The following is a 27739-nucleotide window of genomic DNA, read 5'->3' on the forward strand; positions in this document are numbered from 1 at the left end:
CAGGACAGCGAATAGTTGTGGATGTGATCCCCACTGTGTCCCCGCTAGTTTGCGAATTAGGTTGTTTCGAGCGGAGATCTTCATTTTGGTGTTCTTGCAGTGAGTTTTGAATGTCAGAGTTCTATCGAGAGTGACTCCCAAGTATTTAGGTGCGTGGTGATGCTGGAGTTGGATGCCTGACCATGCAATATGTAGCTCACGATTAGTTTCCCTGTTCCTTAAATGAAAGGCACACACTTGTGTCTGCGAAGGGTTTGGTCTGAGTTGGTTCCGATTGTAGTAGCTTGACAGTGTTCTAAGTGCTGTTGTCAGGTTTCTTTCCACTCTTTCAAAGCATGAGCTCTGCGTAGCAAGGGCTAGGTCATCTGCATATAAGAATCTCCTTGTGCCTGGGGTCAATGGCTGGTCGTTGGTATAGACGTTGAAGAGAAGTGGAGCCAAGATCAAATGAAAACACCTGTCATGCGTACGACCCATTGAAGTCTCCTCCATTCGCGTCTGCGACGTTCAACATCACTGTCTCAATGCAGGATCACGCTCTGTTTGTAAAGCTGTGTTATAAGAGTGATGACTGTGCACGTCGCTCTGCAGAAGGTCCGGAAGCTGAAGGGTTTGAAAAAAGGCGTTGGTCCGATGACTGCCGTGGGTCTGGAGAAAATGATTCGGAAATTAGAAAAGATGGTTTCTTTTGGTGTAAAACCTGGTAGAGGGACGAAACGAATTGATTCGACGTCAGTGGAAGCAATGGACACAACTGTGCAGGAGGAGACGAGTGGTGATGTGCAAACGTGTAGTGCACGGAGAATTGCCCGAACATTGGCCTTCTTTGCTCCCATACAAAATTACAATTGTGGACGAGTTGCTTCCTGTTGACCTGCCAGCAAGAGAGACCTTGGCTTTAGAATTTATTGCTCGCATGGAAGAGGACAATGATTGGCCGTGGAAGATTTTGTGGACAGACGAAGCCCACTTCCATGTGACAGGATATGTCAATACACAGAACTGTCGAATATGGGCAACGGAAAATCCACACTCGAATCAACCAGTACCACTTCATCCTGAAAAGGTCACAGTGTGGTGCGGGTTTACGGCACCATTTATCATAGGGCCATATTTTTTAGAAGAGACAGGTGCTTGTGGTTCATGGTGTGGGTTCCTGTAGTTATGTCCTAGTTCATGAACCACGGGCTACGTATGAGTGGCCAAGTAAGTGGTCCCGACAGTCGGGATACCAGTTACTTTGGAATAAGTCTGAGCATCTCGGACATATTCTGAGTCGTGGTCACCTTTGTGCTCATACGGCAAAGACTACCGAATCCACCGGTTAGTCCCTCAGCCGTTAGGGGTAAAACCCCATGGGACTCGGGGCAAGTAAGGCTAGCAACCTGCTTCCCTGGTACTTTAAATATGATGCTGGCAACAATCAGAGCAAAATGCCTCGGACCTTTGGAGGTGGGGGCTACTCTGGGAAGAAGGTAGAGCTGGCAGAGGCTGCAAGTAAGATGGGGCTGGACGTTTTAGCTGTTAGTGACATTCGGGTAAGGGGTGAGAAAGAAGAGGAAGTGGGAGAATACAAGGTCTACCTGTCAGGAGTCAAAGCAGGAATAGCACAATGGGGTGTAGGGCTTTACATCAGGAAAGAAATGGAACCCAGCGTAGTTGTAATAAGGTATGTAAACGAACGACTGATGTGGATAGATTTGACAGTGTCTAGCAAGAAAATTAGGATTGTGTCAGTATATTCGCATTGTGAAGGGACAGATCAAGATAAGATGGATAGTTTTTATGAGGCACTCAGTGATGTCGTTGTTAGAGTAAAGAACAAGGACAGTGTTCTGCTCATGGGTGATTTCAACGCCAGGATTGGAAATCGAACAGAAGGGTATGAAAAGGTTATGGGTAAATTTGGAGAGGATATGGAGGCCAACAAGAACGGGAAACAACTCTTGGATTTCTGTGCCAGTATGGGCTTAGTAATCACAAACTCCTTTTTTAAACATAAGAACATTCACCGGTATACTTGGGAAGGCAGGGGAACCAGATCTGTCATTGACTATATAACAACAGATCAGGAATTCAGGAAGGCTGTGAGGGACACACGTGTATTCAGGGGATTCTTTGATGACAATGATCATTATTTAATCTGCAGTGAAATTGGGATTGTGAGGCCGAAAGTGCAGGAGGTCAGGTCCATATGTAGGAGGATAAGAGTGGAGAAACTTCAGGATAAGGAAATCAGGCACAAGTACATAACAGCGATCTCGGAAAGGTACCAGTTAGTTGAATGCAGTCAATTACAGTCATTGGAAAAGGAATGGACAAGGTGCAGGGACACAGTACTACAAGTGGCTAAAGAATGTCTTGGAACAGTAGTGTGTAAAAGTAGGATGAAGCAAACAGCTTGGTGGAATGATACAGTCAAGGCAGCCTGTAAAAGGAAAAAGAAAGCGTATCAAAAATGGCTACATACCAGAACCCAGGTAGACAGAGAAAGTTATGTTGAAGAAAGAAACAAAGCCAAACAGATAATTGCAGCATCCAAGAAGAAAGCGTGGGAAGACTTTGGAAACAGGTTGGAGACTATGGGTCAAGCTGCTGGAAAACCATTCTGGAGTGTAATTAGCAGTCTTCGAAAGGGAGGTAAGAAGGAAATGGTAAGTATTCTGGACAGGTCAGGAAAACTGCTGGTGAATCCTGTGGATGCCTTGGGCAGATGGAGGGAATATTTTGAAGAGTTGCTCAACGTAGGTGAAAATGCGATCAGTAATGTTTCAGATTTCGAGGTAGAATGGGATAGGAATGATGATGGAAATAGGATCACATTTGAGGAAGTGGAAAAATGGTCAATAGATTGCAGTGCAATAAAGCGGCTGGGGTGGATGAAATTAAGTCGGAACTCATCAAATACAGTGGAATGTCAGGTCTTAAATGGCTACACAGGATAATTGAAATGGCCTGGGAGTCGGGACAGGTTCCATCAGACTGGACAAAAGCAGTAATCACACCAATCTTTAAACATGGAAACAGAAAAGATTGTAACAACTACAGAGGTATCTCTTTAATCAGCGTTGTGGGTAAAATCTTCTCAGGTATTGTTGAAAGGAAAGTGCGAGTATTAGTTGAGGACCAATTGGATGAAAATCAGTGTGGGTTTAGGCCTCTTAGAGGTTGTCAGGACCAGATCTTTAGCTTACGGCAAATAATGGAGAAGTGTTATGAGTGGAACAGGGAATTGTATCTATGCTTTATAGATCTAGAAAAGGCATATGACCGGGTTCCTAGGAGGAAGTTATTGTCTGTTCTACAAGATTATGGAATAGGAGGCAAACTTTTGCGAGCAATTAAAGGTCTTTACATGGATAGTCAGGCAGCAGTTAGAGTTGACGGTAAATTGAGTTCATGGTTCAGAGTAGTTTCAGGGGTAAGACAAGGCTGCAACCTGTCTCCACTGTTGTTCATATTATTTATGGATCGTATGTTGAAAACAATAGACTGGCTGGGTGAGATTAAGATATGTGAACACAAAATAAGCAGTCTTGCATATGTGGATGACTTAGTTGTGATGGCAGATTCGATTGAAAGTTTGCAAAGTAATATTTCAGAGCTAGATCAGAAATGTAAGGACTATGGTATGAAGATTAGCATCTCCAAAACGAAAGTAATGTCAGTGGGAAAGAAATATAAACGGATTGAGTGCCAAATAGGAGGAACAAAGTTAGAACAGGTGGACGGTTTCAAGTACTTAGGATGCATATTCTCACAGGATGGCAACATAGTGAAAGAACTGGAAGCGAGGTGTAGCAAAGCTAATGCAGTGAGCGCTCAGCTACGATCTACTCTCTTCTGCAAGAAGGAAGTCAGTACCAAGACTAAGTTATCCGTGCACCGTTCAATCTTTCGACCAACTTTGTTGTATGGGAGCGAAAGCTGGGTGGATTCAGGTTACCTTATCAACAAGGTTGAGGTTACGGATATGAAAGTAGCTAGGATGATTGCAGGTACTAGTAGATGGGAACAATGGCAGGAGGGTGTCCACAATGAGGAAATCAAAGAAAAACTGGGAATGAACTCTATAGATGTAGCAGTCAGGGCGAACAGGCTTAGATGGTGGGTTCATGTTACACGCATGGGAGAAGCAAGGTTACCCAAGAGACTCATGGATTCAGCAGTAGAGGGTAGGAGGAGTCGGGGCAGACCAAGGAGAAGGTACCTTGATTCGGTTAAGAATGATTTTGAAGTAATAGGTTTAACATCAGAAGAGGCACCAATGTTAGCACTGAATAGGGGATCATGGAGGAACTGTATAAGGGGGGCTATGCTCCAGACTGAACGCTGAAAGGCATAATCAGTCTTAAATGATGATGATGATGACAGGTGCTTTCGATCCTGTTACTTGTACCGTCACTGGTAAGCGCTAGGAGTGTGTTTTGCGCAACCAGGTCATTCCAGCTCTCCAAGAGCGTGAATGTGTGTGGATGGGATCACTTTTATGCAAGATGGCGCACCTCCGCGCATCGCAAATCCAGTTAAGCAGCTGCTAAAAGCGCCATTTCGTAAATGCTAGAATTATTAGGTGCCATTTCCCTAAAGCCTGGCCGTCCCGATCACCAGACCTTAATCCGTGTGACTTCTGGCTGTGGGGCTATCTGAAAGATGCTGTGTTCAGTGTCCCGATTGCAAACTTAGCTGCACTGAAGGCACGCATTCCGCAAATCTGAACGTAATCACGGAAACACTTCGATCAGTTGTGGAACACGCTGTTTCTCGATTTCAACTTGTTGCAGAAAACGGTGGACAACATACTGAACATGTTTTGCGCCAGTAACACGGAACTTAATAATCCGATTGGATTTTGATTCATGCTTTTTATGTTGTTTATGGCCGCAGGACAATTAAAAACCGATGTGAGAGATGCTTTTTATGCGGTCTTTGGCCTCAGGGCAATTAAAAACCGATGTGAGAGATGCTTTTTATTTGGTCTTTGGCTTCAGGTCAATTAAAAACCGATGCCAGAGAAGCTTTTTATGCGGTTTTTGGCCTCAGAACAATTAAAAATCGATTTTTCTCATCCGATGTTATAAGACGTTCCCGTGGTGGATGGGCTTACGCAACTTAAAGTATCACACCTATTGGCACACTGAGTAGTACAGTTTATTTTACTGTCAAACTTACACCTTAGGCACTGTTGTATGATTCATTTGTCATTTGTAGTCGACCACTACTAAAGTATGATGTTACAGCACCATCTATTGCTACATTTTGTAACTATTTATTTTTCTTCTGCCATACGTTTTCCCCCATCTCCGATAATATTCCGTTGCAATTTGACATCATTCTGACCAGTGGTGTTATTTCTACGGTGGTTTGAAAGTTTAACTTTAATTATAATCACCCTATATAACAAAGTAATACTTTAACTACGCAAATTATTTTTAAAAAAGGAATACTCCTTTAAGTTGCTTGATACTGTACATACTGTTTCTGTAAGCTATCCCCTCTACATGGTATGGAACTGGGGACCTAGAAACGACGGACAATCTTCGTCCCCGCCGTAGCCCTTAGTGGTTCACAACCCCACAACAGACTACAGCAGTCTACTCACCCCATCACCGCCTCACTCCGAACCCAGTGCTATTTTACGGTTCAGCCCCAGTGCCCCCCCCCCCCTTCCGGGAACGTCTCTCACACCAGACGAGTGTAATCCCAAAGTTTGCGTGGTAGAGTAATTATGGTGTACGCGTCCGTGGAGAAAGTGTTTGCGCAGATATCGCCAACATACTCTTACTGACGCGGAATAAGGGGAACCAGTCCGCATTCGCCGAGGCAAATGGAAAACCGCCTTAAAGACCATCCACAGCACAGGCTGGCGGATTCGTGCCGTGGACCAGCACCCCTTCCCGCCCGGAAAGCAGTGCGTTAGAAATGGTTCAAATGGCTCTGCGCACTATGGGACTTAACTTCTAAGGTCATCAGTCCCCTAGAACTTAGAACTACTTAAACCTAACTAACCTAAGGACATCACACACATCCATGCCCGAGGCAGGATTCGAACCTGCGACCGTAGCGGCCACGCGGTTCCAGACTGTAGCGCCTTTAACCGCTTGGCCACACCGGCGCAGTGCGTTAGACCGCACGACTAACCGAGCGGGCTCCCCTCTACATACTTTTGGAAAGAGCCTTCGATGAGGATTTCAACAACATAAAGTTCGCGTGACTTGATCAAATTCTAAAAATATAGTGGCGCCGCAACCACCTGTCTCCACAAATCTCTGCCCTACAGGAACATATGTAAGCAGACACGTAACACATGTACGACAGGCCAGAACTATGATCACTAAGCCACTGATATTTGGCAGTTTCATTTAATATCGGGTAATAAAGAGTGCTAGTATCGCCTATGCTAGACGTCACATAAATATGACTGCACATAACATGATATACGACCACATGTAGAAGTCACTGAATGTAATCTATGACAAAAAGTGTTTTGTATCTTAAAGTGAAACACTCTACGTAAAATGTGTTTGAAATACTAGCCTCAAAGCTGCCCACAACAGATGCTCTACTGTAGCTACACTTACTACTGAAATAATTCTTAGGTTTCTCTGTAACTGTTCAGTAATTTGAAGCGAGTCCTTGACACAGTGTGTTGTAAAATAAATTTTATGTTAATGGCGACAAATTATCTTTTTCATAATGACAACGCAGTGTGATTGCCGTTGTAGCACGTAAAGTAACCTCAGGTGCGAAATGTTTTCCATTATAAAATCTGCTCTGTAAATTCACCAACCCGTAATTGTAGCTCTCAAAGTTATTTGAAATTACGTTCAGTGCAGATTTAAACGTATCTTTCAAAACAACAATAGAATTATCATTATCAATATCCAATTATGTCTGTTACATTGTCTAAGCAAAGATTTTGCTTCTCTAGTTCTTTGGCTTTTAGTCCGACCAGTTGTTTTATTTTTCGAAGCATGACCTAAAAAAATCGAGTTTTCGTATAACAAACGATGTCGTAACTATTCAGAATGAAGAAACTGAAATTTTGGAATTACTTCAGGTTTCGTGGTAAACGTGTCAAATGAATACAATGGTAGTTTCTTTTATTCTTAGGCAAAACTAATTGAAAAACGTGCCAATAAACAACGTCATGGGCAGTCTGTGTTTCCCCTAAAGCCTTCGTTACTTCAATGTTCCCTTTCCACTGGTAATATCATCAACGACCTTGAAGTCTTAGCATTGTAGCTGCCAAGTATGCGTGTGTTACGGCAAATGAACCATCTGTAACATTTAAACATGAAAATTCGATTACACGGAACATTGCTACTTTCGTGTGCCATTTCTACCATAGTACCTGATCGGTACAAGTGGTAGAAGTTGGCAGCAGCTTGAAAGAGAGAGGAACATTTTTCTCATGTGTAAATGTCTACCTTCCTTCACGGGTACGTAAAAGCGTTATTTTATTTTTTTACACATCTATGACAAAGTACCTTTCGAATTACACAAGGTTCTATTATTTTCTTGTACAATTAGTATTAAAACACGAAACTTCAGTTTAGATGTTCGTATATTAAAATTACGACTCTAGTTTGGATCTGAATAGAGTGTTCATACACACATTAACTAGAGCCCTGCAAGCGCGAGGCCTGCCGGCGTGTCCTACACGCGACTGATGTGACACTGAGAGGGCTAATACGCTTCGCGAACGTTCGCGGAAGTTGCCGAACATTACCGATGCTAATGATAGACGCGTAAGCGCATGTACACCGGCCACGCGACTGCACTAGTGGTAGACGAAATTTATGCTAACGACGAATAACGAATCCAGATATAAACTGTTATACTTTATCCTTGAAAAACAAATGTTATGCGAAACATTATTCACTTACACCTAGAAAAGGCTTGTTCGTCATTTGTGAATAAAAAGTGTAAACAATAATAGATAAATCTGAAATCCAGTACCATTTATTGCTCCAATTCTTTGCCATTTATTAAACGAACGTATATTTGTTTCTTTTGAATTAGTTTTCAGAACATCTCTTTTTTTTTTCAAACATCTCATATCGAACAATATTTGATTTTTGAAAGATTTGCCGGTGTGAAACTAAAGAAAACACGTTCTACACATGCAATGCACTGCTGGATTCGTCTTTATTTCATGATAACGGTAAATGATTTTAAGTTCACAACGTTCTTCAAGAAAAGTGGGGAAATCATTAATCACGCTGCAGTTTTTGGCAAATAATTAATTGTGATTCCACGTTATCATTCCTTCTCAAATCACATTCCAAATAAAATATTCGTTTTAAGTCATTAGTATCATTCGAAACCGCGGCCCGATTTCTTTGACATTTCTTTGGCTACCAACTGTCTGTGTTTATTGTAAATCTCCCTTGCTCATGGACAGCAATACAGGTTGAATGTGGGAAACAATTCGTGCAGTCGCAAATTTTTCTACAGCTGCATGCGGAGCATGCGGGAGTGCTGTGAACATCATATGAGGGTCGTCCAATGAGTAATGACCCAAATCTTTTTTTAAAAGCCGTTAATACGCATAGACAAACGTCCTTGTTGGTGCTTCACATTTAATGTTTGTTTTGTGCGCCGCTTAAGTGTCGAACCGTTCTGGCAAATCGCAGAGCCGTAGTATAGTGTCTAAATGTAGTCTACATACGACTCACGATACAAGCAGCGTGCTGTTATTGAATTCCTGTTTGCAGAAAAAGAAACCGTGGCGAACACCCATAAACGTTTGTGTGCAGTGTACAGCGATGCTTTAGTTGATAGGAGTACAATTAGGTGATGGGTAGCTTCAGGAAATGCAGGAACACAGCTCCATGATCAGCCACGCTCGGGACGTCCTGTCACAGCCGCTGCACCAGACATGCTGAATCGTGCGGACGCCGTTATTCGTGCCGACTAGAGCATCACAACTTGACAAGTGGCTCTACAGTTGTCGGTCAGCATTGGAAGTGCGTCTGCAATGATCGAGAGTCACGGATATTCAAAGAGGTGCTCACAATGGTTTCCACGAATGCTCACAATTCAAAAAAAGGCTATTTCATCTGAATTGTTGGAGCGTTTTGAGACCGACGGTGAGGCCTTTCTGTCACGGATCGTTACGAAGGACGAAAGCTGGGAGCATCACATTCCGCCGGAAACAAAAGAAGAAATTCAAGACAAACCCCTCTGCCGGAAAAGTCATGGTGACAGTCTTCTGGGATTGTGATGGCGTCATTCTCGTGGATGTGATGCCAAGAGGGTCCACCATCAATTAAGAGGCATACGTTAAGAGTCTGAATGAAGTCAAAAACCGTTTCCTAAGTGTTCGATCGGACAAGAATCCAGCATAAATCTTGCTCCGGCACGATAATGCACGCCCACACAAAGCGGGAACACATCGCTAAATTTGGTTGGGCATCATTGCCTCATCCAACCTACAGTCCTGACCTGGCACCCTCGGACTTCCATCTCTTCGGGCCGCTTGAAGATTCTCTACGGGATGACGTGAGAGCCAGTCATGCAGTGAAAACATGGCTGCGTCTACAGGAAAAAAGCTTTTCCAGCACGGAATACATGCTCTTCCACAAAGTTGGCGTACGGCTAGAATGTAGAGAAATAGGACATGGACAAGACATGTTGATGTATGTTGTCAACAAATTCTGAATATTAACAATAAATATCTTTTGAGAAAAACATGTGGGACATTTCTTATTAAACGACTATCGTATTAAAAATCATAACCGGTGAGGGCCTTGTGTGGGAGTGATTGTTTGTTTGAAGGTCCCTTTTGTAGGTTTTTCTTGAATAACTCAAAAACTACGGCCTCTAGAAGAAACGTATCTCAGCAAAAAATTTAATACATTAAATTTCCTATAAAAAGATCCAATTCATTTTCTGTAGGAATAATAGTTTGCACAGAGCGAACAAATATGGAAATCTCACTCGTGGATTTTACGTGTTGTATAAAACGGCACCGGTACAAGCATGTGAATTACCCTGTATGTTAAGACATCTACATCTGGCGCCTACTGAGACAGACTTTCATGAATAATACTGTATATCAGTGACGTCATTTATTTTATTTATGAATTATGTCTTTCTCAGTTAATGTAAATAATTGAAGACGATATTAATTTCAGAGTTATCTGTGATATCGCAAAGAAAAATGTCTTGTCCAATTATCGAATATGCAAAAATAGGCCTGCCGTGGTGGTCTAGCGGTTCTAGGCGCTCAGTCCGGAACCGCGCGACCGCTACGGTCGCAGGTTCGAATCCTGCCTCGGGCATGGATTTGTGTGATGTCCTTAGGTTAGTTAGGTTTAAGTAGTTCTAAGTTCTAGGGGACTGATGACCACAGATGTTAAGTCCCATAGTGCTCAGAGCCATTTTTTTGCAAAAATAGACTTGCCGAATCCGTACAGTCACCAACTACCAACAGCGACATACTTGGGTAGCTTCTGTAGTTAGCGTGTGCACGCCCCGGGACAACCGGGGAAAAACCGGGAATTTTCTCATTCGGGAGAAATCTGAAAAAATGCCGGGAATTTTTTTAGAATTGCGCGAATTTTTCATTGCTTTAGTTTTCAATTAAATTTTTGTAATTTTGATTCGTAAGAACTGATATTCTTACAGTTTTACTTTCGCCCGCTACTCCAGAATAATACTGCTGCAGTAAAACATTAACGAGAGAATAGCATAAAAATAAAACTTAAGTTGCAAAGAGTATGCGCGATTTACAATTACAAAACACAGTGCACACCCAAGCATCTGCCGACAACAAAATGTATCGTACTTCGTAGCAACAAACTGCTTTCGATACGTCTTTCTCCTGGGCCTCGTTTCGATGAGCGTGACGCGACGACTGTAGACATTTCTAATAGGTCCCGGGAAAATATTGCGAAAGGTGGTTCGAGAAGCGTTACCTTCCAAGCACTTACCCAAGATGAATTATGTTACGCGTGTGAATGTGCGGTGAATTTCTTAAATCAAGGAGCGTTAGACTCTCATTCAAAGCTTATCACTAAAGACTAGCCACATAAAGAAATTTGGGGCCAGAAGACCAGCCATTTATGCCATTGTTAGAATTTTACTAACACATTTGTGTTCGATATATCTTAAAGGGTAACACACTAAAAAAGATCTACTTTCAAGTTTAGTTTTTCATATTTGCTTTAGTTGTTTCATTCATTACAAATCATACAATAACGGTGGCAAAAAGTATAATTATCCTTCAAAAAAGTAGGCCTACATTGTGCGTTCTTGAGCAGTTTCACACGAAATTGGCATTTCTGAGGAAAAGTCGAAGTGCTGGACGGAACATGCATTCAGCCAGGTAATCCACGAAACGTTCGGTGTTCAGCAGTGAAATTCATAATCGTACTTGTCAAAAATATTCAGCTGTAGCAGTTTAAGCTGTGCTCTTAGAGTCGTGCCTAATCACATCCTCTGAAAAAATAGCAAAAAATATTTGACGGCCAATATTATATTTGAAAACTTAACTTTTCATGTGGCTGTGCTGTGCGTTTAAACCGTAAACTTTTCCTCACATCGCATGTCATATGTTCTGAATATCTGCTGTCGTTTGCTGGTGAGATCATGTGACTGGATGACGAAAGAGCGCTCCTATCTCGATTTGGGAGCTTTCGTTCTGTGTTTGGTGGAATTCGTTTTATACTTTCGTAATAAGAAAATATGCAGTCTAAACGTTGCCGCACATCAGAGATCTTTCTAAAACGTTGATTTCTGATGGCTTTCGTTTCCTAAAGAGCTGGGAAGTTCTGTGCTGGTGTATAAAACATTCATCGTCCAAAGGATTGATAAGTTTTACAGCTCCGAGGGGACGTATATTGTTAATTAACATGGAAAAAATTTACTTCCAGCTGGAAACAGCGTATTTTTGCCCGGAAAAGGTTGTATTTTCATCCGGGAAAAAGTATTTTTAACCGGGAAGTTCGGAAATTTTCTTTCTTGTCCGCGTGTACACGCTGTTAGAAGACTGTTTTGGATGCTCTGGTAGTTTTTATGTTCCTGTCTCGCCAGAAACGACTGACAGTAAGAAAAGTAACAACTGATAACTTAAAATGTTGTCAACGTAAGGTCACCAAAGAACCTGGAATAGCTTACCCTGAAGAACGTCATGGTGGAACCGCTGTCCAGCGTGCCGTAGGAAATGTCCGTCTGCCCTGCCAGGTCCTCGGCGTTCTCAATAGGCGTGATCATCCTCTCCACGGTGAGGAAGGCGGCCAGGTTGGCCGTGTACGACGAGATGATGATCAGCGTGAAGAACCACCAGATGCCGCCCACGATGCGCGTCGATGTGGCCTGTGAACCAAGCTCCTGTCTGCACCTACAAGTCTTGTACGATGATGGCGTCGCCAGGGACATGTGAATTACCTTATGGTGGTAATGTCAGCAATGAAAAACATCAAGTAATTACACAACTGCAGTACTCGTCAGAAAATTACTCGTCTCGGATCGGTCAGTGCCTGCGACTCATTCACCGAGGGAGGTGTCGCAGTGGTTAGCACACTGGTCTCACATTCTGGAGGACGACGGTTATAACCCGCGTCCGGACATCCTGACAGGTTTTCCGTGATTTCCTTAAAGCGCTTCAGGCAAATGCCGGGAGGGTTCCTGTGAAAGAGCACGGCCGATTTCCTTCTCCATCCTTCGGTCATTCGATGGGACCGATGACCTCGCTGTTTGGTCCACTCACCCAAATAAACCAACCAACCTGTGACTCAATCCAAAGGATGACGAACATTTTATTTGTAAATTTCCGCCTTTTGTTTAAAAGCCGTCACAATTCTTTAGTCCATTTCCTTCACTGCTGTAAGATATGATCAGTTAAATATCTCGACAGAGTTTACTCAGAGGAAAACGTAGTGACGTTCTCTATTTTTGCAGTCTCTGTTCCGTAGTAAGGAAGGAAACTTTACGTAAATTTCCTATAAGAACACTATATGAAGTTGGGTACAGACTTTTAAAAGTCTATCACGAGCTTGGCACATTTGATGTCCTGGTTGATGAGTCTGGTTCTTTCAAAGTTAGTGTCTGTGTTTACTCGGCATGGTCGAGTTTGTCATCACTTACAACATAGTATTTTTACTTTCGATGGATATTCCAATTAACTAAAACAGGAAGTCGTTCAATACCCTCTGCAGGATGTGCAGTCACATATGCAGCGAGAGTCAGGAGGAAAGATACGTACTTTAGGGGTGATAGTATTAGTGATACTGAAGGGTCGTCGAGCAGATGCGCAAAACTATAGACCTATATCTCTGACGTCGATCTGTTGTAGAATTTTAGAACATGTTTTTTGCTCGAGTATCATGTCGTTTTTGGAAACCCAGAATCTACTATGTAGGAATCAACATGGATTCCGGAAACAGCGATCCTGTGAGACCAAACTCGCTTTATTTGTTCATGAGACCCAGAAAATATTAGATACAGGCTCCCAGGTGGATGCTATTTTCCTTGACTTCCAGAAGGCGTTCGATACAGTTCCGCACTGTCGCCTGATAAACAAAGTAAGAGCCTACGGAATATCAGACCAGCTGTGTGGCTGGATTGAAGAGTTTTTAGCAAACAGAACACAGCATGTTGTTATCAATGGAGAGACGTCTACAGACGTTAAAATAACCTCTGGCGTGCCACAGGGGAGTGTTATGGGACCATTGCTTTTCACAATATACAATATAAATGACCTAGTAGATAGTGTCGGAAGTTCCATGCGGCTTTTCGCGGATGATGCTGTAGTATACAGAGAAGTTGCAGCATTAGAAATTTCTAGCGAAATGCAGGAAGATCTGCAGCGGATAGGCACTTGGTGCAGGGAGTGGCAACTGACCCTTAACATAGACAAATGTAATGTATTGCGAATACATAGAAAGAAGGATCCTTTATTGTATGATTATATGATAGCAGAACAAACACTGGTAGCAGTTACTTCTGTAAAATATCTGGGAGTATGCGTGCGGAACGATTTGAAGTGGAATGATCATATAAAATTAATTGTTGGTAAGGCGGGTACTAGGTTGAGATTCATTGAGAGAGTCCTTAGAAAATGTAGTCCATCAACAAAGGAGGTGGCTTACAAAACACTCGTTCGACCTATACTTGAGTATTGCGCATCAGTGTGGGATCCGTTCCAGATCGGGTTGACGGAGGAGATAGAGAAGATCCAAAGAAGAGCGGCACGTTTCGTCACAGGGTTGTTTGGTAACCGTGATAGCGTTACGGAGATGTTTAACAAACTCAAGTGGCAGGCTCTGCAAGAGAGGCGCTCTGCATCGCGGTGTAGCTTGTTCGCCAGGTTTCGAGAGGGTGCGTTTCTGGATGAGGTATCGAATATATTACTTCTCCCTACTTATACCTCCAGAGGAGATCACGAATGTAAAATTAGAGAGATTAGAGCGCGCACGGAGGCTTTCAGACAGTCGTTCTTCCCGCGAACCATACGCGACTGGAACAGGAAAGGGAGGTAATGATAGTGGCACGTAAAGTGCCCTCCACCACACACCGTTGGGTGGCTTGCGGAGTATAAATGTAGATGTAGATGAACCCAAAGCGTCATATGAACGTATCTCCTGTTCTTAACAGTTTGCTAGGAAACTAATGAAAAAGTGGACAAAGGAAAAATGCAAGTGATAGTAAATAGAACATTGGGATCTAACGTCGTGTTTGATTGTGTAAATTTTCTCACAAAAGGTGATCGAAACATCCGCCGTCAACTGCAGTGCATTTTGCAGCTGTTTTAGACAGCGGCTGTGTTGCTGATCTGAGCTCATTCGTACGGTCCTTCACTTGGGCACATGCGTGTAAAATACGAGCGAGAACTTCTTCCTTTGTGTCAAACTGCGCTTGTAGACTTCTCTCGTTAGCCAACCCCACGAGCAGTAATCTAATGGAGTAACTGAGCTAAAGTAAATTAATTACTTGTAATGTAATGAATCTAATGTAATGTAAATAATCTAATTGAGTTGTTGAATTGCGCATTAAAATGATCAGAAAGGCAAAACCACGTAGCCTAATGTCAATTCGTTTGTATTCGCATATGAGTGCTGGTGAAGGAGACAGGCAATTGAGGCCCGTGACTGTCAAACAGCTGTATGTTACATACTGTTAAGAAAATGGCTCATGTTTACTTCAAGTTTTTATTCAGCATCACCAATAATATCACCTCTCAAAGAATGTGCCTTTCTCCCCAATCACCCTCTCTATGTAAAAGTATTGAAACATGTTCTTCAAGGTACGAGTGTTTCATGTTTTGGCTGCTTACTGTTTCGGTTGACTACTTAGCAGAAATGGTCCAAATGGGTGGAGAGAAATCAGGATTTAAAGTTCCGTCGACGTCAAGGTTATTAGAGATGCACCACAAGCTTGGATTGTGAAAAGAGCTCACCCAATAGTTTTCAAAGGAACCGTCGTTATATTTGCCAAAGGGGATTCAGGTAAACTACGGAAAACATAAAACTGTATAGCCAAATGGATATTTCAAACAGCTCTTTCTCGAATGTAAGGCCAGCGTCTTGACATCTTGCCACCTTACTCGCTACGAATACCCATGTTGCAGAGAGCTTGGTGTGCTCTTCAATTTATACACCGGATTTCAAAGGGAAAATCTGAGTCAGATAACAAGTGTCGATGACTACCGTCATGGATATCTTCTAAACAGATTTGCTTTCAATGGACCACTTGGTACTACACATCCATTCTGCGAAATGTTAAAAGACGCACGACATTTATCTCCACACCCTCTGCTACCTATGCATCTGAAAAGGATGCTCAGATATCGTGGTTGGCAGGAAGTGGGAAAGTGGTTAGCACATAGGATTCGCAGTCGAGAGAAATGGAATTCGGACGTCCTTTGTTACAATTCAGATTTAGATTTTCCGTTGTTCCCTATTTGATGAAGCATTACGTTGATAATGACTCCACTGAATAAATAATACAACCTATTTCCTTTCCCATCCTGTCTGTACCCTAGCCTGCACAGCATCCCTAATGAGCTCTTCGTGCATACGGCACATTCAGATCTAAATATTCTTCGTTCTTTTACAACATTTGTGTGTTTGAAAGTCTTTATGACGGAGAGCGTTCTTGTTTTGTTCGGCTTACACAACGTATCTTTTGGATATTGATCATGTTTATGAATTATTGAAGTTTGTTATCAGGAATGCCTTCACGAATGTTTAATTTTACTGTGCGAGTAGTCTTCATTTTGCGTTTCTCGTACACTGCGCGTCCCACAGAGGTAACAAGACGAAAAACCTTCATTTAAATTTCTCATTTGCACAAGGAACAAGTTTTTTGTCGTTCCAGTATCTCCTGAGGAGGAAGCTCTTTAAAGTAGTTACTTCCGTCACCAAGACAGGAAGTTTTAATTCCCCACATCTTAATCAGAACCGTGTTAATATCGTTATTACGATTATCATATTCATGGATTACGCCTTTTAATTTAACAGCCCATCTATTCCTGTAACACCCTATAACACGTTTTCCTTGCTGCACAGATTACTTTTATTGCCCTATTTCCATTAACTCCTTAAAAGTTTGGTAAATTTCATTTGATGTTCATCATTTCTTTTTATTTTATGCCTGCTGTCTTGACTTAATACGTTGTACGTTTTGGTGTAGCCGTTTACCATAAGTAGTAGAAAACATGTTTCTATGGCTTGTATCAGAGCGCGAATATCAACCTCTTTCTCATATTTATACAGTGCTTTAGTTCAGCACTGTCTTCTCAGGATTTTATGTGTTGTGCAACAAATGAAAAAGAACGTATCATACAAATATAATTGGTGACAGGCTGGAGTTAGTTAGTTATTTAGTTAGTTGGTTGCGTGTTCCATTCATCAGTTGCACGGTACGGTAGCCATTAGGATGTGGAACGTGAGAAGTGAACAAGAAATGCATATATGAAACAAGATTTTTTAATATATATATTACAGAGTTAAAGATTAATATTTCTATTATTTACCCCACACCCTAAAATGGCACAAAGTGCATATACTATAGTTCTAGATTTATTTATTCCTGTTCAAGAATTCATCTATGGTATAGAAAGAGTTGTCTGGGAGATATGATTTCAGTTTATTTTTGAAGCTTTTCCTGCTGTCCGTCAGACTTTTTATTTTATCGGGTAATTTGTCGAAAATTTTTACAGCAGCATATTTTACCCTTTCTGTGCCACAGGAAGGTTGAGTAGAAGATAGTGTAAGTCTTTCTTTTTCTGGTATTATAATCATGAATGTCACTGTTGTTTTTAAACTGGTCTATGTTGTTGAGAACAAATTTCATTAGTAAGTAAAAGTACTGTGAGGCTGTTGTAAGAATTCTCAATCTTTTAAAAAGATGCTTACAAGTTGTGCAACTATGAACACCACACATTATTCTAACCACTTTCTTTTGAGCAGTGAATACTTTTTGTCTAAATGTTGAGTTACTCCAAAATATTATTCCATATGACATCAGAGAGTGAAAGTATGCAAAGTATGTTAGCTTACTAGTTTCTATGTTCTCAAAATTGTCAATTATTCTGATTGCAAAAGTTGCTGAAACTAGTTGCTTTAGAAGATCCAAATAATGAATTTTCCAATTAAGATTCTCATCTAAATGTACACCCAAAAACTTAGTATGCTCTACCCTGTCTACTGGCTGTTGATGTGTTATATTTATTGAAGGAACTGTACTTTTTGCAGCAGAGAATTGGATGTACTGTGTGTTATTTGTATAATTTTCAATTGGAGTTTCTTTTACTGGATTAATAATGATGCTTGTATCATCAGCTAACAGTGTCAGTTCAGCTTCCTGTTTCAGATAGGAGGGGAGGTCATTCACATATATCAAGAACAGAAGGGGACCCATGATTGAACCCTGTGGAACACCTAATGTAATTTCATCCCAGTTAGATGAAGTGGGAAACTTATTTAAATCACTTGACCCATATAAGGAAACTTTTTGCTTCCTGTTCTGTAGGTATGACTTAAACTACTCATATGCTATTCCATTTATAGCATAGAATTGTAATTTATGTTACATAATGTCATGGTTCGCACAATCAAATGCTTTGGACAAGTCACAGAAAATTCCTATTGGTGACATTTTACTATTTAAAGACTCTATTATGCGGACAGTGAAATTGTATATTGCTGTCTCAGCGGAACAGTACTTCTGATATCCGAACTGTGATTTACTAAGTATCCCACTGTTGAGATGGCTAACCACTCTTTCTAGAAGATCTTTGAAGATGCTGTAAGCAAGGATACTGGCTGATAATTATTGACATCTGTGGTGTCCCTAGTTTACTTGTTTCACAAGAGGTTGTTAGGTGAAACTTAATCTGACTAATTTTTTTTCGAAACAGACTCTTCCACGTACTGCCTGGCTTTTTCTTCTAAACTGTCCTCACCAATTTTTTTCTCCTACACTTAAGAAATGGTTGTTAAATATATTAGCTACTTGTGTACTGTTAGTTAGGTTGGTCTCATTCTCTTTAATAATAATACTACCTACCCCAGTGGTTACTTTTCCTGTCTTCCTTCTAACAACATTCCACACTGATTTTATTTTATTGCCAGAGTTGTTAATTTCTTCATTAACATACATTTTTCTTGATTTCCTTACAACATTTGCCAGTATGTTACAATAATTTTTATAGTGTCAAACTATTTCCGGATCTTTACTAGTTCTTGGTGTCTCACACCGTTTTGTTTTTCTTTATGAAGACACTTTAATGCCTGTAGTAATCCAAGGTGTCTTTGAAAATTGTGTGGTGTTACATTTAGTAATTTTCTTTGGGAAACAATGTTCAAAAAGGGATATAAGTTTATCAAGAAATATGTTGCATTTATCATTAGCATTTGGCTCATTATGTACATCTCCCCAATTAATATTTGTACTGTGGAGGCTGTTGATGTCGGACATGCGCTATGAGAAGCTGGATGTTCCTTCTGCGATCTTATAGAAAGACTTGGCAAGAATATAGCCGCTCTTCATGATTGCTGGCAGCGGTGGTCACGATAATTACGACTGCAAGAAGACCAGACTCCAGACAGCTATGTGGCACTACTGGGAGGAAAGACCGTCGTGTTCAGCGTATTGCTCTGCGGCATCGTACTGCATCTGCAGCGGCACTTCAAACGGCATATAATACAGTATTTGATTAAGTAATGCTCTTGAGTGTAGCTGTCATTAGTATGTCCTTGGTGCAAAATTACTTAGTATAATTTACTGGTGTGTGCGTTATTGGTAACTGCTGCTACACACAGTTCAGACTGCACTGTGTCAGTTTGTATTCTGTTTGCTATTCAAAGGGAAATCTCAACGAAAATAACTCTAATAAGCAATATTCAATTTTCTTAAACATATATTTCCAAATTAATGTGCCTAATTAGGCTACTGTTCATTTTTCATTTATGATTTCATTCATTTATGATTTCATTCATTTATGATTTTACCACTTTCATTAACTTCCAACGTTGAAGACCGTTTGGTTTTTCTGTTAATTTCACCAAATTTACAATAATAATATGATACCTTTGTCCATTAGACACATGCGTGGTTAATCTTAGAAACCTTCACAGAGGGTAATATTAGCGTGTTTCACTTTACAGTGAGATACGTGAGTATTTTCCCGTGACAGAACTAAAGGTTCGGCTGTTTGGGAAGAGTGACACATACGCTAGTGTTATAAGCACCGTCATCACAGTGATATCATGAACTCTTGCAAATTGGTTATTTCAAGGTCAGGCTCGAGACAAACGACCTGTAGCGTGCATTCCACTGACTCCAAACCACCCCCGTTAGCGACTTCAATGGTGTCAGGCGAGAAGTAAATAGATGGCAGGGTGGAGGACTGCTGTATTTTCTGAGGAAAGCTGGCTCTGCCTGGGTCCCAATGATGGTCGAGCCCAATGATGGTCGAGTGTTGGTTAAGAGGAAACTAGGTGAGCGCCTGCAATAAAACTGTCTGCGCTCCAGACACACTGGACCTACACCTGGAGTTGTCATCGGGAGTGCTCTTTCGTGTGACAGTTGGAGAACTCTCATGGTTATCCCACGGAGTCTGACTGCAAACTTGTGTGTCAGTGTGGTGATTCGACATGTTGTGCTGCCATTCATGAATACAGTCTTGATGTCAGGAGATCGTGGTCTTGTCGATAGCGTTGCTGGCGCTATATCACAGGGTCCCGGGGTTGATTCCCGTCCGTGTCGTGGATTTTCCCCACTCGTGAATGGGTGTGTGTGTTGTCCACATTATCACATTATCTGCGTTGCTCAAGTTCCCGAAATAAAGATAAATAAAAAGACTAGTACCAGGCAGCCGAACTCCCCTAAGGGGGATTTCAGGCCAAAAAACTGCCATATGCACATTTCATTACAGCCTCGGTACACACAGCAACGCCCGGGCCTTAGTGCCCCAGCACGCCGCTAAGGAGCCAAAACAAGATGGCGCACACGACTTATAAAGTGGAAAATCCAGCGGTAATTCGTACCCTACATTTAACAGAGACCATCGTGGCAAAAATTCACCCTGGGGTATTAGAAGTGTATGGCAACAATGCGCTATCACATGTCAATCTGGTTAGGTGGCGCATACGGTTCCACTGTCGTCGGCCTAGTGCGAATGACGAAGAACAGGGAATCTCAAGAGGAGCGGAGGCCCTGGTGCTTGGACACCATCCATCGCAATCGAGGTGATAGCGGATGAAGTGAAAACTAGTTACGTACCATTGGTCAACACCTTGCAGGACATTTTGCACGTGAGAAATGTCGGCGATCGCTGGGTTACGCGACTGCTCACACCCGTTCCAAAAGCCGCAATTGAACAAAGTAGAGCCGTGGTTAGCACACTAGACTAGCATTCGGGGGACGACGGTTGAAACCAACGTCCAGTCATCCTCATTTAGGTTTTCCAAGACTTCCCTACATCGCTTAAGGCAAATGTTGGGATGGTACCTTTGAAAAGTCGTATCCGATTTTCTTTTCCATCCTTCCGTAATCCCAGCTTGTGCTCGTTCTCTAATGACCTAGTCGTCGACGGGGCATTAAAACTAATCTCCTCCTCGTCCTCCAAAAGCCCTCGAGGCAGAGGCAACAACAGATATGTTGCAGCCCGTCTCAGACCTGTACGAGTGACTTTTTTAGTCGTCTGATTACAATAGATGTGTGCTGGGGGGTATCATTATGAGTATCATTATGACTCCAAAGACAAGTTGCACGTCGGATGGATAATGATGATGATTCCGTGGCTTTGAGTGCCTCCTCAATGACAGTTCCGTCATCGCTTTCTATGGTCTCTGAAGGTCGACCACTTACTTCTTGATGCCGTGTTCGGCCATGGTTCACCCATTCTTATCAACATCGTCCAATAGTGGCAGCCCTCCTATCCATATGTCGAGCGATTCACTAATTAATCCAACTGGCATGTGTCAGACCAACTACACGTTCTCTCTCAAATGCTAACGTATGCGTATATGATCACACGCCTGTCTGCAAGGTGTAGTTACTGTCCAACTGAGAACACGGAAAGAAATTCGTAAAGACTTCATTCCGTGGTATCTATATCTAGGCTACTCTGTTTACTATCCCTTCCAGCTGCGAGGAGAAACTGCGTTATGGCGTCACAATTCATCCGTCGGCAGCCACAGTTTGAAGTTTTATATTTTCAGTTGATACCTGTATCAATATCAGTCTGTGACCTATATGCTTAACTCCTTCATGATTCGCCATTTCTTTCTTTCCTTTTTTTAGGCGTACTTCTGAAACGCTCCTATCCGCTTCCTCCCTTGTTTATCAATTATATTCTGTGCTGATCTGATAGATTTATTTATTGATTTCAAATATATTCAACGTTTGTAAAGGAAATGTTTATCTGGAACAGTTTCCCATGGTTTTGTTTATGCGATGTTATGTCTTATACGTCTCGGTATGATATTCCATATTCCAGTCACGAAATTTCCTATTACCGTTATTTTGTGTTTTTTTCGTGATTTAAAAATGTAAATGACAAATCGGAGTAAGTTACACGTTGCCATACGCTAACAGAAATTAAGCGATAAAATAGTCAAACTGTTCAGTTAGTGGAATAGTGATAATTTTGTTTGCACCTGGGTCCACAGGCTCGATATTCTTCTCAAAAGAAAATATCATTCGTTAGGGGCTGTACAATTTTTGTTTAATTTTCTGTTGATCAGTTTCGACTCTGTAGCTACTATCAAGCAACACTGACGTAAGCTCTATGCAGCATATCTTGATGTTGACTGATAATGACTATAAAGTCGAAATTTGCCAATAGCTATAAAAATGAAAATTGTACAGCCAATAGTGGCCAGTCTTCCTTTTTGTGAAGCAGTAATGTTCTACAATAAACTTTACGTAACGAGTAATTAAGATCTTTACTCAATACAAGAGACGTTTTCCTCGAAGAAATTGAGTAGGGAATGCACAACTGCTTTTAAAATGTATTAATGACAGACTGACGAGCAGTACTTTCTGACAAGTCTGCGTCGTGTTTATGTTTATGTTTATGGAATTGTACTTTTACAGTACTAAAATCAATGGCGCCGAATCTCTAAGATCTGTCCGTCAAAAAAATACTATACCGTGAAATGCCTAAAGTCATGAGCTACATTTCCCAGTTGCACCAATGTTATATGTTATATACATACTACAAGGTGGCTGTCGGTAAGTGAGAAATATCGGAGATGGAACCAACATTATACAATCGTATGTCTTTCGGCCTTCAATGATTGTTACATCGTATTATTTCTTTCTAGCAGTTCACGTAACGACGTAGTAGACTCGCACTGCAAGACCTCAGTAAGGTGCTAACTCATGTCGGTAAAAGGAATGCGCAGACACAAATATAAGATCTCTAGAACTGGCACCTGAACTAACGTGCTCTGTTGTAAGGTGTGTTATCAGATATCGGACTTAATACCTTTAGTGTTCCTGCGGCTCCATTTTAGTAGTACCGCTGGTGGTCGGAAATCCGGCAGGATTCTCTCCTCCGTTTCAAGAGTGTACCAACAGTCCTTCATGAATTACACCGTGCAGTAACCCAGGACGTCTGTTTATGAGACTTACCGCCGATGACAGAGACATATTGTGCGAAGGTGCACAATTCGATAGATGACACAAGAATAGCGAAAATCGATGCTGATGTCATTAGGTGTCTGAAGGAAAGGAATGGTATTTATACAGTACTAAACTGTTCTCGGAACTAGGGCCTCGTTTTACTCTCAAAACAAGTACTTTCGGTCATAGATGAATAAAATAATGTCATTGAATAGATCGAAACTCCATTTTGCACAATGAAATGCGACAAGGAAAGTATCCTATGACGCCGAAATAAGTATTACATTGGGAAGCTTACGCTACGATACTAGAACGGGACAATACTATTCAAGCCTGGTCTGAATGTTTGGTTATGTAAAACATAAAGAATCATTATGCCACCTACATCATAAGGACGAAAACCTATCGCACGTCAGTAGGATACAACCGGAGGAAACATTCAAAGCGAATTCCACTACCTGCAAGAATAAAACAATTACGGAGGCCGTATACAGCGTGTCTCTCTTAAGAGTTTTCAGGCTTGTTTTCCGTCGTGTTTCGGCAGATATTTGCAATTTCGTTTCTGCATTATGTAGCTAGAGTCAGCCCCAACAATTATTACTCATCATGTTTTTCATGCGACGCCCAGTGTAAACTTAAGGCGCAGGTTTGTTTCCCATTACAAACAAAATTATTTTTAAACCGGTACATTACGTGACAATTCGACATAACGTTCCAAAATTAGTGTAGTCTGATATTTGTTTCTTAGATATGTATTAACAAGGATCGTAAAACACGAAGAATAAACGCAAGTCCACCAGCGACTCTGCATCGCTGCATGCTTGGCTTTAAATTGACGTTTTCCGTCGACATTGGGCGCCGCATGAAATACGTGACGAACACTGTCTGTTTGGGTTGATTTCTCCTACACAGTGCAGAAACTAAATTGCAAATGTCTGCTGAAACGTCATGCAAAATGCACCTGTGACGATTCTTCGGAAGGACACTCGTATTTGACATCGCAGAGGAAATCTTCCGAGAACAGTTGAAGGCTTGAAATGTCCTATCACTGGCTTGGTTTAGAAAGTCAGTTACCACATGACTGTAGGCACTTCATTATACGATGCACAAATTTATTTCGAGTATTTCAATATAAATCATATTTAGTATTATAGTTAAAAGAGAAGTGACTATATCTAGGGGTTGGTAGAGTATTACACGATATGAAGTGGGTTGAATAAGCAGGAAAACGTTTGGTAATATGGCCTTCCACAAACGCAAACTGTAACTTTTCTGGGACCAGCAGGCGCAGCTACTGTGCATTAGAGATTACGAGTCTGTCCGTGGTTTATGGACATAGCACTTCCAAGACGTCTGCAAACTGGAAGGGCCGGAATGCACAGTTGTTGACCTTTTGGAAAGAAAAGCAAAACTGATTTTCATTCAGGCTATTACCCCAGATTTCTGAAATCAAGAATATTGCTCGAAAAGCTTCACAACCGTATTTTCTCCGAGAATATTAAAGAAGTGCGTTTAAAACATTGGTTTTGGTTTTCTCCCGTTTACGCTTTCGTGATTTTCATAAATCCACCACCAGAGACAACCCTGGAAGTCTTCGAAAATAAGCACCCACAGATAGACAGATAAGAAAAATTCATTCCAAAACAAATAACAATGTAGGCGTTTTGCGAAAAATTATTATAAAATCCGAAAAAAATAAGAAATTAATATTTAAGCTCTTCATGCACATTCCATAGACAAACATAACACAAATTAAGATACATAGAGAGCAACATAATTTATATTCTAATTTTAAAATAAACACAGAAATTGACATATAGGGTGCTTATTTTACAACTGAAGACATGCAGGGTCTGTGAAAGGCCATTGGTTACGTGGGTGACTGCGAACTACTTTGGGGAGAGAAATAGACTACTTAGGGTTTGTGCGTACCGATAAAATGCAGTTAAATAAACAAGCCATGCTTCCAGCTAGCTGAGAATGACATGGGTGCTTATTTTACGTTAGGTAAGCTAGGTGTGCTCTGAATTATTAAATATAAGTGATCGGAGTTTTATGGTTAACCGACTCAGCAAAGAGGGATATCGCTACAATGTTATAACTTTACTGATGCAGAGGTCGAAAATACTGCTTCAGTTGTAAATTTCTTTATTTTCACACGACCGGTTTCGGACTGTTATAATCCCATCCTGAGGTGTCGTAGCTGTGCTGTGGTCCCCGAGCGCCGCGTGTACCAGGCGCGGTGTGCTGCCTGTGAGGATGGGCTTATAACAGTCCGAAACCGGTCGTGTGAAAATAAAGAAATTTACAACTGAAGCGGTATTTTCGACCTCTGCTATAACGTTCAATTGCAGATGTTCTTCTATCAGGATTGTTTGTTTACTGATGCAGGTAAATAGATGGCAAATGGAGTGCTGACACCTGAAGAAAAACTTGGCCATAGAGCATCACATAACGAAAAGAAGGAACCCATGGGTCTTAAGTAATGAGTGATGTGAGTGACTTTTAAATAATGAGTATAAATTTATAACCTCCTGCCAGGAGATATAAAACGATTACTATTGATATGCTCGGTACCATTATATCACTTGTGTAAACACGCCACTCTCTCCTAATCGATTTCGTATTACGTGAAAAGGAACATGCGAAATGTGTGATGAATGAAACCACACTGTGTTCCAGAAGTTTAGAATAGATGTTACTGTCATAATTCAGCTGAAAAGTTGTATGACTATGCAACAGTCTAGGTTTGAGAGTAATCAGGGGGACATACCATACGCATACTATCAGCTTCGTTTTTGATAGATATCATCTTTCCTTATGAAATAGACTACTTGAAATAAATGAAGTAATCACTGTTGTTTATTAACTGCAGGAAGCATACAGTACCATGTCAAGATAAAATACTAAAGTACTGGAACAGTAAGGCTTTTTTTTTTTAATTTGTGCTGATCAGTGAAAATGTTCGACGTATTCGATGAAGAAACAACTAAAGAGTTGCTAAAGGACATCCGTCATAAATTTAAGATATTCATCTCATGTTTGTTTACAATGGGAAAGCCAGTGTGCCGCAATGGTTTTGCAGACATCGCATAGTTCCGTATGCATATTTGCAGATAGTCGTATCATAATTTCCAGCGATTCTGGTGAAGCTTACTGTACTGCACAATGCGGAAACTCGAAGACGAACATTGGGAACAGGGTATGGAAATAATTTAAGAAAGGAAGCAAAGTTAAGGAAGCTGACATAAATTCATGGGATATATTTATTGTGACCGGTTTGATAGGACGCTCCGAAATTTCTTTTTTGTGCCAACCTCCTCATCAGATAGTAGGACTTCCACCTCACGTCTTCAGTTTTGGTAGATGTATTCCAATTTCTGTCTCCTGCGACAGTCTTTATCCTCCAGTACCATGGAAATTGCTCCCTGATGACTTAACACGTCTGGTGTCATCCAGCCCCATCTTCTTGATAGTGGTTTCCACAGGTTCCCTTCTTCGACAGTTCACTGCCATATATAGCAGTGTTCCAAACGTGCGTTCTAAGAAATTTCGCACGAAAATTAAGGCCAATTTTTATACTATTAGAATTCTTTTAGCCAGGAATGGCCTCTTTGCTTACCCTAGTCGCTTTTTGTCTACTTTTGCTTCATCCGTCGTATTTCGTTTAGCTTCCAAGTCAGCAGAATTCCTTAATTTTGTCTACTTCGTAGTCAGCGTTTTGAAGTAAAGTTTATGGCTAATCTGATGCCTGGTACTTCGAATTTCTTTCGTATTCTTTCGGTTTACTATCAAACCATATTCTGCAGTCATTAGACTGTAAACTCAATTTAACAGACCAGGTAATTCTTCTTCATCTTCACTGAGGGTACCAATGTCATCCGCGAATCTTATCACTGATATCCTTTCACCATGAACCTCAAGCCCACTCTTCATCCTTTCTTATGTTTCTCCGATGTACACCCTTTTTAATCCGAGCACTTCGTTGTTGTCTCTTGGTTCTTGTGCATATTCTACGCTACCCATGCAGCTTACACCTACTTTTCTCTGAATTTTGAACATCTTGCAAGAATTGAAGTGTCGAACAGTGTTTCAGTATTATAAACGTGTCTTCATTTTTGTGAAGTCTTGCGTCCATAAGCAAAGCGCCACGTTAGAACTGCCGCTCTCGAACGTTACGTTTGCGAGCACCAAATACCACCCAACAGATTCTCAGTTTTCTTTTCCATTCTTCGGTATACCATTATTGTCAGCAACTTGGACGTATGAGCTGTTAAGCTGATAAGGCGATAGTTCTCTATCTGCCCCTGTTAGCTGCGAAAACATGTTTTATGAAAGTTATCTGAAAAGTGTAAAGAATGTAGAGTACTGTGACGTTTTCACTCTACATCGAAGGTGTCAGATTAACAGTTTGACTCATGGAAATTCCAGCCGTGCTATCGAGGAGCATGAGTCGAACCTGCATAGCTCGGCATGTAAGATATGATGCCGCGTTCTAGTACCAGTCTGCAAATAGTTTTATAGGGCTGCAATTTAAGAGATTATTTGTACAGTGATAAAGAACTGGTAAAAAACAATGTAGTAGTAGTATGGTATTTTGCCTTACGGCAGGTCTTCTCATGGTTTAAGCCTCTTCCACTTTTGTCTGTCCATA

At 41.2% G+C, this 27739-nt stretch overlaps 1 protein-coding gene across 1 annotated transcript in view; it reads right to left on the bottom strand.

The window, feature by feature from the left end:
• Positions 1-27739, bottom strand: part of LOC126141067 (glutamate receptor ionotropic, kainate 2) — a 766326-nt gene that overhangs the window by 72187 nt on the left and 666400 nt on the right. The window contains exon 16 of the mRNA XM_049915243.1: positions 12127-12324. Coding sequence (XP_049771200.1) covers positions 12127-12324 — 198 coding nt within the window. The remainder of the gene's footprint in view (positions 1-12126; positions 12325-27739) is intronic.

This window comes from Schistocerca cancellata, chromosome 1 (genome assembly GCF_023864275.1).
Source record: "Schistocerca cancellata isolate TAMUIC-IGC-003103 chromosome 1, iqSchCanc2.1, whole genome shotgun sequence".
NCBI lineage: Eukaryota > Metazoa > Arthropoda > Insecta > Orthoptera > Acrididae > Schistocerca > Schistocerca cancellata.